The 20,626-nt window shown below is 33.5% G+C and overlaps 1 protein-coding gene across 2 annotated transcripts; it reads right to left on the bottom strand.

Moving 5' to 3' along the window:
• Window positions 1-14,109: 14,109 nt before the first annotated feature.
• Window positions 14,110-19,038, bottom strand: LOC117331268. 2 transcript variants are annotated; one of them, XM_033889873.1, is made up of 2 exons: window positions 18,955-19,038; window positions 14,110-17,745 (listed from the first exon to the last, which is right to left on the bottom strand). In XM_033889873.1, exon 2 carries the CDS (start codon window positions 17,736-17,738, stop codon window positions 16,986-16,988), a length of 753 nt encoding a protein of 250 aa, XP_033745764.1. In that variant the 5' UTR covers window positions 17,739-17,745; window positions 18,955-19,038; the 3' UTR covers window positions 14,110-16,985. The 2 variants fall into 2 exon arrangements, with proteins under 2 accessions (XP_033745764.1, XP_033745765.1); XM_033889874.1 differs by lacking the exon at window positions 18,955-19,038 and adding an exon at window positions 18,385-18,738.
• Between the last annotated feature and the right edge of the window lie 1,588 nt (window positions 19,039-20,626).

Below are 20,626 nucleotides of genomic sequence, written 5' to 3'. Positions count from 1 at the left end.
AACACCCTCACATCTGATAGTATAGTTTACTAGTATGTTAACACCCTCACATCTGATAGTATAGTTTACTAGTATGTTAACACCCTCACATCTGATAGTATAGTTTACTAGTTAGTTAACACCCTCACATCTGATAGTATAGTTTACTAGTATGTTAACACCCTCACATCTGATAGTATAGTTTACTAGTATGTTAACACCCTCACATCTGATAGTATAGTTTACTAGTTATAACACCCTCACATCTGATAGTATAGTTTACTAGTATGTTAACACCCTCACATCTGATAGTATAGTTTACTAGTTGTAACACCCTCACATCTGATAGTATAGTTTACTAGTATGTTAACACCCTCACATCTGATAGTATAGTTTACTAGTATGTTAACACCCTCACATCTGATAGTATAGTTTACTAGTATGTTAACACCCTCACATCTGATAGTATAGTTTACTAGTTATAACACCCTCACATCTGATAGTATAGTTACTAGTATGTTAACACCCTCACATCTGATAGTATAGTTTACTAGTTATAACACCCTCACATCTGATAGTATAGTTTACTAGTTATAACACCCTCACATCTGATAGTATAGTTTACTAGTATGTTAACACCCTCACATCTGATAGTATAGTTTACTAGTTATAACACCCTCACATCTGATAGTATAGTTTACTAGTATGTTAACACCCTCACATCTGATAGTATAGTTTACTAGTATGTTAACACCCTCACATCTGATAGTATAGTTTACTAGTTATTAACACCCTCACATCTGATAGTATAGTTTACTAGTGTATAACACCCTCACATCTGATAGTATAGTTTACTAGTATGTTAACACCCTCACATCTGATAGTATAGTTTACTAGTTATAACACCCTCACATCTGATAGTATAGTTTACTAGTTATAACACCCTCACATCTGATAGTATAGTTTACTAGTTATAACACCCTCACATCTGATAGTATAGTTTACTAGTGTGTTAACACCCTCACATCTGATAGTATAGTTTACTAGTTATAACACCCTCACATCTGATAGTATAGTTTACTAGTTATAACACCCTCACATCTGATAGTATAGTTTACTAGTTATAACACCCTCACATCTGATAGTATAGTTTACTAGTTATAACACCCTCACATCTGATAGTATAGTTTACTAGTTATAACACCCTCACATCTGATAGTATAGTTTACTAGTGTGTTAACACCCTCACATCTGATAGTATAGTTTACTAGTATGTTAACACCCTCACATCTGATAGTATAGTTTACTAGTATGTTAACACCCTCACATCTGATAGTATAGTTTACTAGTATGTTAACACCCTCACATCTGATAGTATAGTTTACTAGTATGTTAACACCCTCACATCCGATAGTATAGTTTACTTGTATGTTAACACCCTCACATCTGATAGTATAGTTTAATTGTATGTTAACACCCTCACATCTGATAGTATAGTTTACTAGTATGTTAACACCCTCACATCTGATAGTATAGTTTACTTGTATGTTAACACCCTCACATCTGATAGTATAGTTTACTAGTTATAACACCCTCACATCCGATAGTATAGTTTACGAGTTATTAACCCTCACATCTGATAGTATAGTTTACTAGTGTGTTAACACCCTCACATCTGATAGTATAGTTTACGAGTTATTACACCCTCACATCTGATTGTATAGTGTATTAGTATGTTAACACCCTCACATCTGATAGTATAGTTTACTAGTTATTACACCCTCGCATCTGATTGTATAGTTTACTAGTATGTTAACACCCTCACATCTGATAGTATAGTTTACTAGTATGTTAACACCCTCACATCTGATAGTATAGTTTACTAGTGTGTTAACACCCTCACATCTGATAGTATAGTTTACTAGTATGTTAACACCCTCACATCTGATAGTATAGTTTACTAGTGTGTTAACACCCTCACATCTGATAGTATAGTTTACTAGTTATAACACCCTCACATCTGATAGTATAGTTTACTAGTATGTTAACACCCTCACATCTGATAGTATAGTTTACTAGTTATAACACCCTCACATCTGATAGTATAGTTTACTAGTGTGTTAACACCCTCACATCTGATAGTATAGTTTACTAGTGTGTTAACACCCTCACATCTGATAGTATAGTTTACTAGTTATTACACCCTCACATCTGATAGTATAGTTTACTAGTATGTTAACACCCTCACATCTGATAGTATAGTTTACTAGTTGTTAACACCCTCACATCTGATAGTATAGTTTACTAGTGTTAACACCCTCACATCTGATAGTATAGTTTACTAGTGTGTTAACACCCTCACATCTGATAGTATAGTTTACTAGTATGTTAACACCCTCACATCTGATAGTATAGTTTACTAGTATGTTAACACCCTCACATCTGATAGTATAGTTTACTAGTATGTTAACACCCTCACATCTGATAGTATAGTTTACTAGTATGTTAACACCCTCACATCCGATAGTATAGTTTACTAGTTGTTAACACCCTCACATCTGATAGTATAGTTTACTAGTGTGTTAACACCCTCACATCTGATAGTATAGTTTACTAGTTATTACACCCTCACATCTGATAGTATAGTTTACTAGTGTGTTAACACCCTCACATCTGATAGTATAGTTTACTAGTATGTTAACACCCTCACATCTGATAGTATAGTTTACTAGTATGTTAACACCCTCACATCTGATAGTATAGTTTACTAGTATGTTAACACCCTCACATCTGATAGTATAGTTTACTAGTATGTTAACACCCTCACATCGATAGTATAGTTACCTTGATAGTATAGTTACTAGTTATAACACCCTCACATCTGATAGTATAGTTACTAGTGTGTTAACACCCTCACATCTGATAGTATAGTTTACTAGTGTGTTAACACCCTCACATCTGATAGTATAGTTTACTAGTATGTTAACACCCTCACATCTGATAGTATAGTTTACTAGTGTGTTAACACCCTCACATCTGATAGTATAGTTTACTAGTGTGTAACACCCTCACATCTGATAGTATAGTTTACTAGTATGTTAACACCCTCACATCTGATAGTATAGTTTACTAGTATGTTAACACCCTCACATCTGATAGTATAGTTTACTAGTAGTGTTAACACCCTCACATCTGATAGTATAGTTTACTAGTATGTTAACACCCTCACATCTGATAGTATAGTTTACTAGTTGTTAACACCCTCACATCTGATAGTATAGTTTACTAGTATGTTAACACCCTCACATCTGATAGTATAGTTTACTAGTTATTACACCCTCACATCTGATAGTATAGTTTACTAGTATGTTAACACCCTCACATCTGATAGTATAGTTTACTAGTTATAACACCCTCACATCTGATAGTATAGTTTACTAGTATGTTAACACACTCACATCTGATAGTATAGTTTACTAGTGTTAACACCCTCACATCTGATAGTATAGTTTACTAGTGTGTTAACACCTCACATCTGATAGTATAGTTTACTAGTATGTTAACACCCTCACATCTGATAGTATAGTTTACTAGTATGTTAACACCCTCACATCTGATAGTATAGTTTACTAGTATGTTAACACCCTCACATCTGATAGTATAGTTTACTACTATATTACACCCTCACATCTGATAGTATAGTTTACTAGTATGTTAACACCCTCACATCTGATAGTATAGTTTACTAGTATGTTAACACCCTCACATCTGATAGTATAGTTTACTACTATATTACACCCTCACATCTGATAGTATAGTTTACTTGTATGTTAACACCCTCACATCTGATAGTATAGTTTACTTGTATGTTAACACCCTCACATCTGATAGTATAGTTTACTAGTATGTTAACACCCTCACATCTGATAGTATAGTTTACTAGTTATAACACCCTCACATCCTGATAGTATAGTTTACTAGTTATGTAACCCCCTCACATCTGATAGTATAGTTTACTAGTATGTTAACACCCTCACATCTGATAGTATAGTTTACTAGTTATAACACCCTCACATCTGATAGTATAGTTTACTAGTATGTTAACACCCTCACATCTGATAGTATAGTTTACTAGTGTGTTAACACCCTCACATCTGATAGTATAGTTTACTAGTATGTTAACACCCTCACATCTGATAGTATAGTTTACTAGTGTGTTAACACCCTCACATCTGATAGTATAGTTTACTAGTATGTAACACCCTCACATCTGATAGTATAGTTTACTAGTGTGTTAACACCCTCACATCTGATAGTATAATTTTACTAGTATGTTAACACCCTCACATCTGATAGTATAGTTTACTAGTATGTTAACACCCTCACATCTGATAGTATAGTTTTACTAGTTTGTTAACACCCCTCACATCTGATAGTATAGTTTACTAGTTATTAACACCCTCACATCCTGATAGTATAGTTTACTAGTATGTTAACACCCTCACATCTGATAGTATAGTTACTAGTGTTAACACCCCACTCTTTTTGAAGTTTTCTAGTTTAAAAACCCCTCCATCTGATAGTATAGTTTTGTTGTTAAACCCTCCATTGTAGAATTTAATATAAGTTAAACCCTCACCTGATAGTTAGTTTAAGTATGTTACACCCCACTCTGATAGTATGTTTATTATAAACCCCCCCACATCTGAAATAGTTACAGTATGTTAACAACCCACATCTAAGTTAGTTACTATTTACACCCTACTTGTATATAGTTACTATTGTTAAATAATTAAGTTTTTTTACTATTTAACACCCACATTTATAAGTTTCTGTATTTTAAAACCCTCAATTGATATATAGTTTACTAATGTGTTAAAAACCCTACACTGATAGTATATTTTACTAGGGTTAACACCCCCACATCGATAATTAGTTTACTGGTTTTTAACACCCCCAATCTGATAGTAAGTTTACTATTTTAAACCCCCAAAAACTGAAGTTGTTTCTATTGTTAAAAAAAACCCTCACATCTGATAGTATAGTTTACTAGTATGTTAACACCCTCACATCTGATAGTATAGTTTACTAGTATGTTAACACCCTCACATCTGATAGTATAGTTTACTAGTTATAACACCCTCACATCTGATAGTATAGTTTACTAGTTATAACACCCTCACATCTGATAGTATAGTTTACAAGTTGTTAACACCCTCACATCTGATAGTATAGTTTACTAGTTATAACACCCTCACATCTGATAGTATAGTTTACTAGTATGTTAACACCCTCACATCTGATAGTATAGTTTACTAGTGTGTTAACACCCTCACATCTGATAGTATAGTTTACTAGTATGTTAACACCCTCACATCTGATAGTATAGTTTACTAGTATGTTAACACCCTCACATCTGATAGTATAGTTTACTAGTATGTTAACACCCTCACATCTGATAGTATAGTTTACTAGTATGTTAACACCCTCACATCTGATAGTATAGTTTACTAGTTTTAACACCCCCACATCTGAATATAGTTTTTTAGTTTTTAAAAACAAGAAAAAAAGTTTTATTTCCCCCCATTGATAGTAAGTTTTCTAGGGGTTAACACCTCCATTTTGAGGGAAGTTTTTCTAGTGTTTAACACCCACATCTGATAGTTAAGTTTTAGTTGGGAAAAAAATAATTGAAAAGTTTATATGTTTAACCCTCAATCTGATATATAGTTTACTAGTTATAAAACCCCCCACATCTGAAGTTAGTTTCTAGTTGTTAACACCTCAATCTGATAGATAGTTTTCAGGGGTTTAAAACCCCAATCGATAGATGTTTATAGTTTTTAAAACCCTCCCAAAACGATAGATAGTTTACAGTTGTTAAACCCCCACATCTGATAGTATGTTACAGTATACACCCTCCCTCTGATAGATAGTTTTATAGTTTTTAAACCCCCAAAATTGAAGGATTAAATAATTGTTAAAACCCCCCAAATCTGATGTATAGTTTACTAGTATGTTAACACCCTCACATCTGATAGTATAGTTTACTAGTATGTTAACACCCTCACATCTGATAGTATAGTTTACTAGTGTGTTAACACCCTCACATCTGATAGTATAGTTTACTAGTGTTAACACCCTCACATCTGATAGTATAGTTTACTAGTATGTTAACACCCTCACATCTGATAGTATAGTTTACTAGTTGTAACACCCTCACATCTGATAGTATAGTTTACTAGTATGTTAACACCCTCACATCTGATAGTATAGTTTACTAGTGTGTTAACACCCTCACATCTGATAGTATAGTTTACTAGTATGTAACACCCTCACATCTGATAGTATAGTTTACTAGTATGTTAACACCCTCACATCTGATAGTATAGTTTACTAGTATGTTAACACCCTCACATCTGATAGTATAGTTTACTAGTTATTACACCCTCACATCTGATAGTATAGTTTACTAGTATGTTAACACCCTCACATCTGATAGTATAGTTTACTAGTATGTTAACACCCTCACATCTGATAGTATAGTTTACTAGTGTGTTAACACCCTCACATCTGATAGTATAGTTTACTAGTATGTTAACACCCTCACATCTGATAGTATAGTTTACTAGTTATTACACCCTCACATCTGATAGTATAGTTTACTAGTATGTTAACACCCTCACATCTGATAGTATAGTTTTCTAGTGTGTTAACACCTCACATCTGATAGTATAGTTTACTAGTATGTTAACACCCTCACATCTGATAGTATAGTTTACAAGTTATTACACCCTCACATCTGATAGTATAGTTTACTAGTGTGTTAACACCCTCACATCTGATAGTATAGTTTACTAGTATGTTAACACCCTCACATCTGATAGTATAGTGTTATAGTGTGTTAACACCCTCACATCTGATAGTATAGTTTACTAGTTATAACACCCTCACATCTGATAGTATAGTTTACTAGTATGTTAACACCCTCACATCTGATAGTATAGTTTACTAGTATGTTAACACCCTCACATCTGATAGTATAGTTTACTAGTATGTTAACACCCTCACATCTGATAGTATAGTTTACTAGTATGTTAACACCCTCACATCTGATAGTATAGTTTACTAGTTGTAACACCCTCACATCTGATAGTATAGTTTACTAGTGTGTTAACACCCTCACATCTGATAGTATAGTTTACTAGTATGTTAACACCCTCACATCTGATAGTATAGTTTACTAGTATGTTAACACCCTCACATCTGATAGTATAGTTTACTAGTATGTTAACACCCTCACATCTGATAGTATAGTTTACTAGTATGTTAACACCCTCACATCTGATAGTATAGTTTACTAGTATGTTAACACCCTCACATCTGATAGTATAGTTTACTAGTGTGTTAACACCCTCACATCTGATAGTATAGTTTACTAGTGTGTTAACACCCTCACATCTGATAGTATAGTTTACTAGTTATTACACCCTCACATCTGATAGTATAGTTTACTAGTATGTTACCACCCTCACATCTGATAGTATAGTTTACTAGTATGTTAACACCCTCACATCTGATAGTATAGTTTTACTAGTGTGTTAACACCCTCACATCTGATAGTATAGTTTACTAGTATGTTACCACCCTCACATCTGATAGTATAGTTTACTAGTGTGTTAACACCCTCACATCTGATAGTATAGTTTACTAGTGTGTTAACACCCTCACATCTGATAGTATAGTTTACTAGTATGTTAACACCCTCACATCTGATAGTATAGTTTACTAGTATGTTAACACCCTCACATCCGATAGTATAGTTTACTAGTTATAACACCCTCACATCTGATAGTATAGTTTACTAGTATGTTAACACCCTCACATCTGATAGTATAGTTTACTAGTTGTTTTAACACCCTCACATCTGATAGTATAGTTTACTAGTGTTAACACCCTCACATCTGATAGTATAGTTTACTAGTTATGTTAACACCCTCACATCTGATTAGTATAGTTTACTTACTAGTGTTAACACCCTCACATCTGATAGTATAGTTTACTAGTATGTTAACACCCTCACATCTGATAGTATAGTTTACTAGTATGTAACACCCTCACATCTGATAGTATAGTTTACTAGTTATAACACCCTCACATCTGATAGTATAGTTTACTAGTATGTTAACACCCTCACATCTGATAGTATAGTTTTACTAGTGTGTTAACACCCTCACATCTGATAGTATAGTTTACTAGTTATAACACCCTCACATCTGATAGTATAGTTTACTAGTATGTTAACACCCTCACATCTGATAGTATAGTTTACTAGTGTGTTAACACCCTCACATCTGATAGTATAGTTTACTAGTATGTTAACACCCTCACATCTGATAGTATAGTTTACTAGTATGTTAACACCCTCACATCTGATAGTATAGTTTACTAGTGTGTTAACACCCTCACATCTGATAGTATAGTTTACTAGTATGTAACACCCTCACATCTGATAGTATAGTTTACTAGTGTGTTAACACCCTCACATCTGATAGTATAGTTTACTAGTTGTAACACCCTCACATCTGATAGTATAGTTTACTAGTGTGTTAACACCCTCACATCTGATAGTATAGTTTACTAGTATGTAACACCCTCACATCTGATAGTATAGTTTACTAGTTATAACACCCTCACATCTGATAGTATAGTTTACTAGTGTGTTAACACCCTCACATCTGATAGTATAGTTTACTAGTGTGTTAACACCCTCACATCTGATAGTATAGTTTACTAGTATGTTAACACCCTCACATCTGATAGTATAGTTTACTAGTATGTTAACACCCTCACATCTGATAGTATAGTTTACTAGTATGTTAACACCCTCACATCCGATAGTATAGTTTACTACTATATTACACCCTCACATATGATAGTATAGTTAACTAGTGTGTTAACACCCTCACATCTGATAGTATAGTTTACTAGTTATAACACCCTCACATCTGATAGTATAGTTTACTAGTGTGTTAACACCCTCACATCTGATAGTATAGTTTACTAGTTATTACACCCTCACATCTGATAGTATAGTTTACTAGTATGTTAACACCCTCACATCTGATAGTATAGTTTACTAGTGTGTTAACACCCTCACATCTGATAGTATAGTTTACTAGTTATTACACCCTCACATCTGATAGTATAGTTTACTAGTGTGTTAACACCCTCACATCTGATAGTATAGTTTACTAGTGTGTTAACACCCTCACATCTGATAGTATAGTTTACTAGTATGTTAACACCCTCACATCTGATAGTATAGTTTACTAGTGTGTTAACACCCTCACATCTGATAGTATAGTTTACTAGTATGTTAACACCCTCACATCTGATAGTATAGTTTACTAGTATGTTAACACCCTCACATCTGATAGTATAGTTTACTAGTGTGTTAACACCCCTCACATCTGATAGTATAGTTTACTAGTATGTTAACACCCTCACATCTGATAGTATAGTTTACTAGTGTGTTAACACCCTCACATCTGATAGTATAGTTTACTAGTATTAACACCCTCACATCTGATAGTATAGTTTACTAGTTATTATAACACCCTCACATCTGATAGTATAGTTTACTAGTGTGTTAACACCCTCACATCTGATAGTATAGTTTACTAGTTATTAACACCCTCACATCTGATAGTATAGTTTACTAGTGTGTTAACACCCTCACATCTGATAGTATAGTTTACTAGTTGTAACACCCTCACATCTGATAGTATAGTTTACTAGTGTGTTAACACCCTCACATCTGATAGTATAGTTTACTAGTTATAACACCCTCACATCTGATAGTATAGTTTACTAGTATGTTAACACCCTCACATCTGATAGTATAGTTTACTAGTGTGTTAACACCCTCACATCTGATAGTATAGTTTACTAGTATGTTAACACCCTCACATCTGATAGTATAGTTTACTAGTATGTTAACACCCTCACATCTGATAGTATAGTTTACTAGTGTGTTAACACCCTCACATCTGATAGTATAGTTTAACTAGTATGTTAACACCCTCACATCTGATAGTATAGTTTACTAGTTATAACACCCTCACATCTGATAGTATAGTTTACTAGTATGTTAACACCCTCACATCTGATAGTATAGTTTACTAGTGTGTTAACACCCTCACATCTGATAGTATAGTTTACTAGTGTGTTAACACCCTCACATCTGATAGTATAGTTTACTAGTGTGTTAACACCCTCACATCTGATAGTATAGTTTACTAGTGTGTTAACACCCTCACATCTGATAGTATAGTTTACTAGTTGTAACACCCTCACATCTGATAGTATAGTTTACTAGTGTGTTAACACCCTCACATCTGATAGTATAGTTTACTAGTGTGTTAACACCCTCACATCTGATAGTATAGTTTACTAGTTGTAACACCCTCACATCTGATAGTATAGTTTACTAGTGTGTTAACACCCTCACATCTGATAGTATAGTTTACTAGTATGTTAACACCCTCACATCTGATAGTATAGTTTACTAGTATGTTAACACCCTCACATCTGATAGTATAGTTTACTAGTGTGTTAACACCCTCACATCTGATAGTATAGTTTACTAGTGTATTAACACCCTCACATCTGATAGTATAGTTTACTAGTAGTTAACACCCTCACATCTGATAGTATAGTTTACTAGTGTTAACACCCTCACATCTGATAGTATAGTTTACTAGTATGTTAACACCCTCACATCTGATAGTATAGTTTACTAGTATGTTAACACCCTCACATCTGATAGTATAGTTTACTAGTATGTTAACACCCTCACATCTGATAGTATAGTTTACTAGTATGTTAACACCCTCACATCTGATAGTATAGTTTACTAGTTGTAACACCCTCACATCTGATAGTATAGTTTACTAGTTGTTAACACCCTCACATCTGATAGTATAGTTTACTAGTATGTTAACACCCTCACATCTGATAGTATAGTTTACTAGTATGTTAACACCCTCACATCTGATAGTATAGTTTACTAGTATGTTAACACCCTCACATCTGATAGTATAGTTTACTAGTATGTTAACACCCTCACATCTGATAGTATAGTTTACTAGTATGTTAACACCCTCACATCTGATAGTATAGTTTACTAGGTGTTAACACCCTCACATCTGATAGTATAGTTTACTAGTTGTTAACACCCTCACATCTGATAGTATAGTTTACTAGTGTTAACACCCTCACATCTGATAGTATAGTTTACTAGTATGTTAACACCCTCACATCTGATAGTATAGTTTACTAGTGTGTTAACACCCTCACATCTGATAGTATAGTTTACTAGTTTTAACACCCTCACATCTGATAGTATAGTTTACTAGTATGTTAACACCCTCACATCTGATAGTATAGTTTACTAGTGTGTTAACACCCTCACATCTGATAGTATAGTTTACTAGTATGTTAACACCCTCACATCTGATAGTATAGTTTACTAGTGTGTTAACACCCTCACATCTGATAGTATAGTTTACTAGTTATAACACCCTCACATCTGATAGTATAGTTTACTAGTATGTTAACACCCTCACATCTGATAGTATAGTTTACTAGTATGTTAACACCCTCACATCTGATAGTATAGTTTACTAGTTATTAACACCCTCACATCTGATAGTATAGTTTACTAGTATGTTAACACCCTCACATCTGATAGTATAGTTTACTAGTGTGTTAACACCCTCACATCTGATAGTATAGTTTACTAGTATGTTAACACCCTCACATCTGATAGTATAGTTTACTAGTTATTACACCCTCACATCTGATAGTATAGTTTACTAGTTATAACACCCTCACATCTGATAGTATAGTTTACTAGTTATAACACCCTCACATCTGATAGTATAGTTTACTAGTATGTTAACACCCTCACATCCGATAGTATAGTTTACTACTATATTACACCCTCACATATGATAGTATAGTTAACTAGTGTGTTAACACCCTCACATCTGATAGTATAGTTTACTAGTGTGTTAACACCTCACATCTGATAGTATAGTTTACTAGTGTGTTAACACCCTCACATCTGATAGTATAGTTTACTAGTATGTTAACACCCTCACATCTGATAGTATAGTTTACTAAGTTGTTAACACCCTCACATCTGATAGTATAGTTTACTAGTAGTGTTAACACCCCCACATCTGATAGTATAGTTTACTAGTATGTAACACCCTCACATAGGATAGTATAGTTTACTAGTGATGTTAAACACCCCTCACATCTGATAGTATAGTTTTATCTATTATTTACACCCTCACATCTGATAGTCTAGTTACTAGTGATGGTTAACACCCTCACAATCTGATAGTATAGTTTACTAGTGTGTTAACCCCTCACATCTGATAGTATAGTTTACTAGTTATGTTAACACCACTCACATCTGATAGTATAGTTTACTAGTTGTAACACCCTCACATCTGATAGTATAGTTTACTAGTGTGTTAACACCCTCACATCTGATAGTATAGTTTACTAGTGTGTTAACACCCTCACATCTGGTTGTATAGTTTACTAGTGTGTTAACACCCTCACATTGATAGTATAGTTTTACTAGTTGTTTAACACCTCACATCTGATAGTATAGTTTACTAGTGTGTTAACACCCTCACATCTGATAGTATAGTTTACTAGTGTGTTAACACCCTCACATCTGATAGTATAGTTTACTAGTATGTTAACACCCTCACATCTGATAGTATAGTTTACTAGTGTGTTAACACCCTCACATCTGATAGTATAGTTTACTAGTATGTTAACACCCTCACATCTGATAGTATAGTTTACTAGTGTGTTAACACCCTCACATCTGATAGTATAGTTTACTACTATATAACACCCTCACATCTGATAGTATAGTTTACTAGTATGTTAACACCCTCACATCTGATAGTATAGTTTACTAGTATGTTAACACCCTCACATCTGATAGTATAGTTTACTAGTATGTTAACACCCTCACATCTGATAGTATAGTTTACTAGTTATTACACCCTCACATCTGATAGTATAGTTTACTAGTGTGTTAACACCCTCACATCTGATAGTATAGTTACTAGTGTGTTAACACCCTCACATCTGATAGTATAGTTTACTAGTATGTTAACACCCTCACATCTGATAGTATAGTTTACTAGTATGTTAACACCCTCACATCTGATAGTATAGTTTACTAGTATGTTAACACCCTCACATCTGATAGTATAGTTTACTAGTTGTTAACACCCTCACATCTGATAGTATAGTTTACTAGTATGTTAACACCCTCACATCTGATAGTATAGTTTACTAGTGTGTTAACACCCTCACATCTGATAGTATAGTTTACTAGTTATAACACCCTCACATCTGATAGTATAGTTTACTAGTTATTACACCCTCACATCTGATAGTATAGTTTACTAGTATGTTAACACCCTCACATCTGATAGTATAGTTTACTAGTATGTTAACACCCTCACATCTGATAGTATAGTTTACTAGTAGTGTTAACACCCTCACATCTGATAGTATAGTTTACTAGTATGTTAACACCCTCACATCTGATAGTATAGTTTACTAGTGTGTTAACACCCTCACATCTGATAGTATAGTTTACTAGTGTGTTAACACCCTCACATCTGATAGTATAGTTTACTAGTTATAACACCCTCACATCTGATAGTATAGTTTACTAGTATGTTAACACCCTCACATCTGATAGTATAGTTTACTAGTATGTAACACCCCTCACATCTGATAGTATAGTTTTACTAGTGTGTTAACACCCTCACATCTGATAGTATAGTTTACTAGTATGTTAACACCCTCACATCTGATAGTATAGTTTACTAGTATGTTAACACCCTCACATCTGATAGTATAGTTAACTAGTGTGTTACCTACCTCACTTCCAATAATAGAAACTAACAGTGAAGTTTGAAGAAAATCCCAGCACTTCTCCAGAAATAGCGACAATAATAATTGTTGACTGACAGACGGATAACGAACGTACGGCGATTTCAATAGAGAAAAAAGTAACACATATTTTTCCCTCAATGGCTTTAATGGATTTCTAATAAAAGATACCAGTTATATGAACAAAGAAATACATAAAAACAGTTCCTAATATTGACCTTAATCAGAAAGTTTTACTCTTAGGATTTCTGTAGTTTCTTTCAGAAATGTTTCTCATCGGTATATTATCTTTATATACTGAAAAAAAACCATAGTGTCGTTTTCTTGTTTTTTTTTTTGTTGTTTTTACTTAAAATTTTCATTTTACAAAAGTTACATCTCAGTCATTGCCATTTTCAAATTTGCCAGTAGTTTAGAAAATAAAGAGCAATACCTGGTTATTTTGATATCTACATTATGTGTACATGTTTTATGATATCAGTCGACAAGTGAAAATTCTCTGGGGTACACAACACCATTTACCTTCACCATATATATATACCTATCACATTTGTCATGTACCATATCCCAACACAAAGTCTCAACATGTCGGAACACCAGTCGGTACAGTAGAGGCGCCGATAACAAATGACATAAACAACGGTGAGTTATGTCGGAACCTGAACTCTTCTTAGGATGACAGAATTGATGGGTTGATTCGATTTTCAAGATACATTTTGCGAAAATAAGAAATCCGGAGGCAAATAAAAATATGTGAAAATTACTGCATGATAGATAGGTATGATTGTGTTCTCATCACCCTACTGGCACGTGCAGACTGTCCCGAAGAGCTTCACATGATATTGGAATAAGACCGTCTCTTCATTTTATAAACCAAGGGGAATAACTCTAACAAAAATATCTTAAAAATAATCGTGGTCCTTAATTTCACAACTTTTGTTTTAATTTGTCATGTTAACTTATTTTGTAAAATGCATCAATTGGAAATGTTTAAACAATACATTTTTCACACAATATTCCTCTAACCAAATAGATTAATAAACAGCCAACATCTGTCCATGCATTCATTCCATAGCTATTTTATATCTCATAAACATAGTACAACATTACACAGCATCAGGACCAGGGAATGTATAGACTTGTTCAGCATTATCTTTGCATATCAAGATCTTAAATTAAATTCCCACCTCAAAGATTTGTGGTAGATGGGAACGTCCTGATTGTTGTAAAGTCAATAGCTTCTATCACCCAAGTTGCATACGATTTATTTTCAAAAAATATACATTCTGAAAGACTTTACACATAAAATCACTATGTACATGAGGAAACAAAGATAAAAATATTTCTATAACACAATAATTGTAAACAATGCATATATGAGAACACACAATCAGATTGAACATCATTGATATGTATGGTATACATTAGGTGGAGTGCTATAATCAAATCTAGCTATCATTAACATTCATTTGGATAAAAAATCAGCACTTGTGTTCTTAATTCAATTTACATAATAATATCTAATTCAGATCAAGTATATAGTATATATTCAGTAGGCAAGTGAAAATTATTACAATCATCGGACTGTTTGTGATTTCTTCACTATCAATACTTCTTAAAGAGATATAGTTGTGTCACATGATTATTGTATTAAGAGAATCGTCCTGACATCTAACGACTTAAATATTATGATGTGTTCATATCTGTTTTCATTGTAGTAGATATGTACAATATATAATACACACACATAGAAATATCTAATAACGTTCAGATCTACGGCAAAACCAGACTAATTAGGTATAACTTAGGTACCTGAATAAGAATAGCATTATATACACGTAAATATAAAAACTAATAATTAACCTGTTTATAAAAATATTAACAATTTTTTTGCAAATACATTTTAGAATGTCAGCAGGATAATCTCCCCTGATATACGATGGGGAAACTTACAGTAAATACACAATGGTCATTCAGCTGCTAAACTTCACTCCAGGTGAATCATTTTGTGATGAATGTGGTAGTTATGAAACAGGTGCAAAAGAACAATTTGCAGAAATGAGAACAATATCACACAATTAAACCCGACAGAAATAACTGTGTATATACATGTATAATATGTAGTAAATGTACTGATGATTTTTACGATACAGAAAAGAAGAAATAACTAATATACTAATGCAAAAATAACCCCGAATTTAACTGTATCAAAAATATCCTCAAATTTAACTGTATCAAAAATAAACCCAATTTCAGTGTATCAAAAAAAAAACCCAAATTGTACAGTTTCAAAAATAAACCCAATTTTACTGTATCTAAAAGGAAGAAGGGCATGAAAATATAACCAGATAAAAATCTTTTAATGATATATATAAACAAGAAAGATGTGTAATTTCGGAAAAACAAACTTCCTTATAAGTCTAAATAAAAAACAACAACATATTTAAGCATATATTTTTGCTTGATAAATAGAAAAGTGTGTGAAAATAAAGTAATCAATGTTAAAACATGGACTGTTGAAATACAAACTGTTCCCACTTCCATTAACTTCAAATTAGTTCAAATACATAAAGATTTACGGTATAATTAATGTCAAAGCTTCTTTCTCAAAAACATTTGTATATTCCTGTATTAACTCTCATGTACCCATGAAAGTAAATTAAGCTATTGAAATAAGCCATTACTTCAGAAGATTCAAATAGATCTGATCCACAGACAAGACACACCAGCTAGCCCACTTTCCAGTTAAAAAAGGTAAGACTTTAAACAGCTTTAAATTCTTTAACTTTCTATTCTGCCAAACTAATTAAAGTTTTTTGAGATTTGGCCAATAATGCATTTTTGATAACACAAAAGAAAAAAAAATGCCAAAATTGTCTTGAACAAAAATGTCTTTTTCATTATTTATCTTTTATTTGATTTAGTTTTAATGTGATTCTCTGAGGAAATTGAAGTTCACTAGAAGCCTAAATTGCGTGTTTGTATCCTTATATTTTATCATGAGATTATGGTGGTAGAACGCGACTAGAACTATGGCTATCCCAATAGGCTTGTTCATCTATCAATGACCGTTCAACCACAGCAAATACAATAACTGCTGTCAGAATGGCCAATAGGCCAGAGAATATAATAAATCTCTCAGATTTTCTTGCACATCTCTGAGCCTCATCAATATTTCCACGCATAATTCCTTCATCAAATTCCTTTTCAGTTTTAAAGGCATAATACACAGCTGGTATACCTGTTGGAAAGAAGAAAAAACAGGCAATAATTCCAAAGATCTTTAACAACATGATATGGCGTTGTCGCAAGGGACGCTGACGCTCCAAGTCTCTCCACCTCTCTGTTTCCTGAATATTGGCTGTTTGGATCACGCGACGGCCATTATTGCTTCCATTCGATTTTGCAGTTGATTCTGAAGTGCTCTTAAAATGAACTGGAGTACTTTTAGATTGAGCATTCCCATTCTGATTTGAAGAAGTTGTCATGATGGTCACTGATGGCTCATTAGCACTGCCATTTTTTTGCACACTAGGGGTGACAACCTGACCTTGACCTTGATTCAATTTGACCTCTGGCTCAACATCGACCTTGTCAAATGGTAGTGTCTTTTCATTATTTTCTGGGTTGTTGAAATCAAAAGGTGTGAATCCTTCGTTATCAAACTGTAGGTGTCCGAGGTGGGGTTGGAGTTCATTATCATAGGCCAATTCATCGTCCCCCACCATTCCTTCCCCTGGCTGATAACGCTTCGCCATCGTTTATCTGAAGGGTATGAAAAATAACCGACTTAAATATACTGTAAGACAATGCCAAGTTTAAGTCTGGATTTGAATGTACAGGCTTTTAACAAAGATAAATGAGGAAAGCAGCTCTGTTTACTGCTTGAATGTATCCTGCATCATGGTTAGTAGTATTATACTAAACTTAACTGTTTATCCTTATAAATTAAACTGAAACATTATTAATGCTTGTAAAATACTTTTTACCATGTTATTGTTCCAAATCTGTCTACTGGAACTCTTGCTGGATTTTTACAAATATCTTTAGCTAGGAGTGAATAAATTAGCTACTTGAGGTAGAGCACTGACATAGATTTCTGTTATCTAAGCATATATATATACATGTATATACTCATTTCTTAGACTTATAGACTTGTGTTATCTTATATAAGTATATGATAAACCCATTTCTCTGACTTATAGACTTGTGTTATCTGTACATAAATATATATATCCATTTCTCTGACTTATAGACTTGTTATATCTGTATATAAATATGTATATCCATTTCTGCAACTTATTGACTAATTGTATTACCTGTATATAAATATATATATCCATTTCTCAGACTTACAGACTTGTGTATTCTGTACATATATATATCCTTTTCTCAGACCTTTACCTGCTGGAGAGTACACTCCCTCCCGAGGCTGTCATGTTAGAAATCCTTGAACACAAAGAGGCTTTCCCTGAGCTAGGGAGAGGTTATAAACTCTACAGGCGTTTGTAGTCATTACTGTGCTATTTTATATATACAAATGTATACTGTCTTCTACTAAATGAAGGTTCATCATGGCCACCATAATATACAGGTTAGTGTCTCGAGTGGACCCTAATCATGACACTCTTTATAGAACGAGTAGTAACATTAGAGGGGTTCGGTAGCCCCTGGAAGATTAGATTACATATTTTTCCTAAACTTATTCATAGACACAGCCACACTAATACCAGGGGCCCTAGTATTAGTGTGACTGTGTCTATGAATAAGTTTAGGGCATGTGTTATAGTAGCATATGACTAGTGTTCCCCTACTGCTAAATATAGATTTACGTGCGATGACGTTTATGTTCGCCAGGTACAGATCGGGGGGTGAAGGTGCTTATTTGTCCTTCAAACACGTCCTCTAACAGTAAGTTACAGAGAGCCGTATATACTTAATACAAGATCTGACCTCATTAACAGATTGATTTACCTGTCGTATTTCTGTTGCTGATCACGGGACTCACACCGTCGCCATACTGATAACATAGAACACTACCTGGCCAACAGGGGGCGCTTTGTGCTATTGGCGCCAAATACAAAATTTGAAGTCTAGCCACGTCTACTGCTCGGGACAAACTAACATTCTCTCGTTGAAAGATAAAAAGACCTGCAGGCAGGTCAGAATAACGTGAAGTGGATATCAAAGCGGATTCAGAAACGCACTTTAAAATACTTTTGAATCTATTTTTACACGCCAAAGATTATTTATCTGATAAATCTCGAATGAAATGAACCGTGAATGTATATTTTCTTTTCCCTGTAAGCGACCGGAATCTTATATAGTTCAATCCCAAGTGGAAGAAGTTGAATGCGCATTGTCATTAGGTACATAATTACTATTTATTCACTATTTTTGATATAAAAGTTAATTTGTTTTTTTTTTATAGTATTTTTGAAATATTTTTTTTTCTTGTTTAAACCAGAGACCTATATATGTCTCTGGTTTAAATAAAAAAAAAAATCAACTTTTTGATAGAAAATTCTTTCATTTTCCTATATAAAGATAGAAAGATATGAGGTTACACGCATAAGGCACCGTTTTACTATTTGATTATTATTTCTTGATATCAAGAATTATTTTTTTATACCAAGAACTTGAATTCTTGAGATAAAAATTAAATAGTAAACATAGAAAAATGGAGAGATTTTAGAATTATTATAAATAATCACTTTGATATAAGAAAATGAATAAAAATACGAACCGTGAGGTTGGTAAGTTTCCCTAGGGCCTCTGGAAATATTACATTTGTACTTAACAGGTTGATAAATCCTCGTATTCACCTGATAAAAGGTTGATAATTGTATAATATTGTTCAGCCATTGACTTTGCTACTGTATGGAGAGTCGAACGTTGGAAAAAAACATGTCGATATTAAATTGTGATATTGTAATATTAAAGGTAAAATATTAAATATAACTTATGTACTGGAACCAAGTCTTGTGTAAAAAAATGGAATTAAACAAACTCGGTCTTTCTCGTGTTTTATCGGTTTAAAACAATGTGTGTGCGCGCGTGTGTGGAGGTGCGTAGGGTGTTGCCATTCTTATTTTCATATTTTATTTGAATAATTTATAGGAGTTCATTGATAACGAAGTGAAATATCTATGATATATTGCTTTGTCAAAACTTTATCGGATTGTATCTAAAACTATTAATTTTGTTACATTATGTATATGCCGACGACACTGTTGTGCTAGCAGAATCGCCCGAAGGCTTACAGGAACCATTGGGTGTATTTGGTGATTACTGTAAAGAAAGGAAATTATAACTTGATAGAAACAAATATTAGACAGTTCCTTTTCAAAAAAAATTAAAAAGTCGTAAATTTGTGCTGTATGGACAGGAAATTGAAATTGTAGATTCTTATCCATATCTTGGGTTATTGTTCCACTATGCTGGAAACTGTGGTAAGAAAAATAAATTAGCGGACCAAGCTGAAAAAGCTTTGTCTGAAATACTATTAGTATATAGGACAAGAAGCCAATGGCCGGGTCGGTCTCTGACAAATTGATTTCTATCATTACTTTGGAATTTTTAAACCTGGAACCAGGGGACACTGATGCCCTTTGTGAACTTTGTTCACGTGGATTGTAGGCGAAGG

Source organism: Pecten maximus, chromosome 7 (assembly GCF_902652985.1).
Source record: "Pecten maximus chromosome 7, xPecMax1.1, whole genome shotgun sequence".
In the NCBI taxonomy this organism is placed as follows: Eukaryota; Metazoa; Mollusca; class Bivalvia; order Pectinida; family Pectinidae; genus Pecten; species Pecten maximus.
Note: the sequence above shows the minus strand (reverse complement) of the source record. Positions and strands in the feature narration are given on the sequence as shown.

Excerpts from the sequence above, each read along its gene's own strand:
- LOC117331268 (XM_033889873.1), bottom strand. The coding sequence starts at position 17,738 with ATGGCGAAGCGTTATCAGCCAGGGGAAGGAATGGTGGGGGACGATGAA.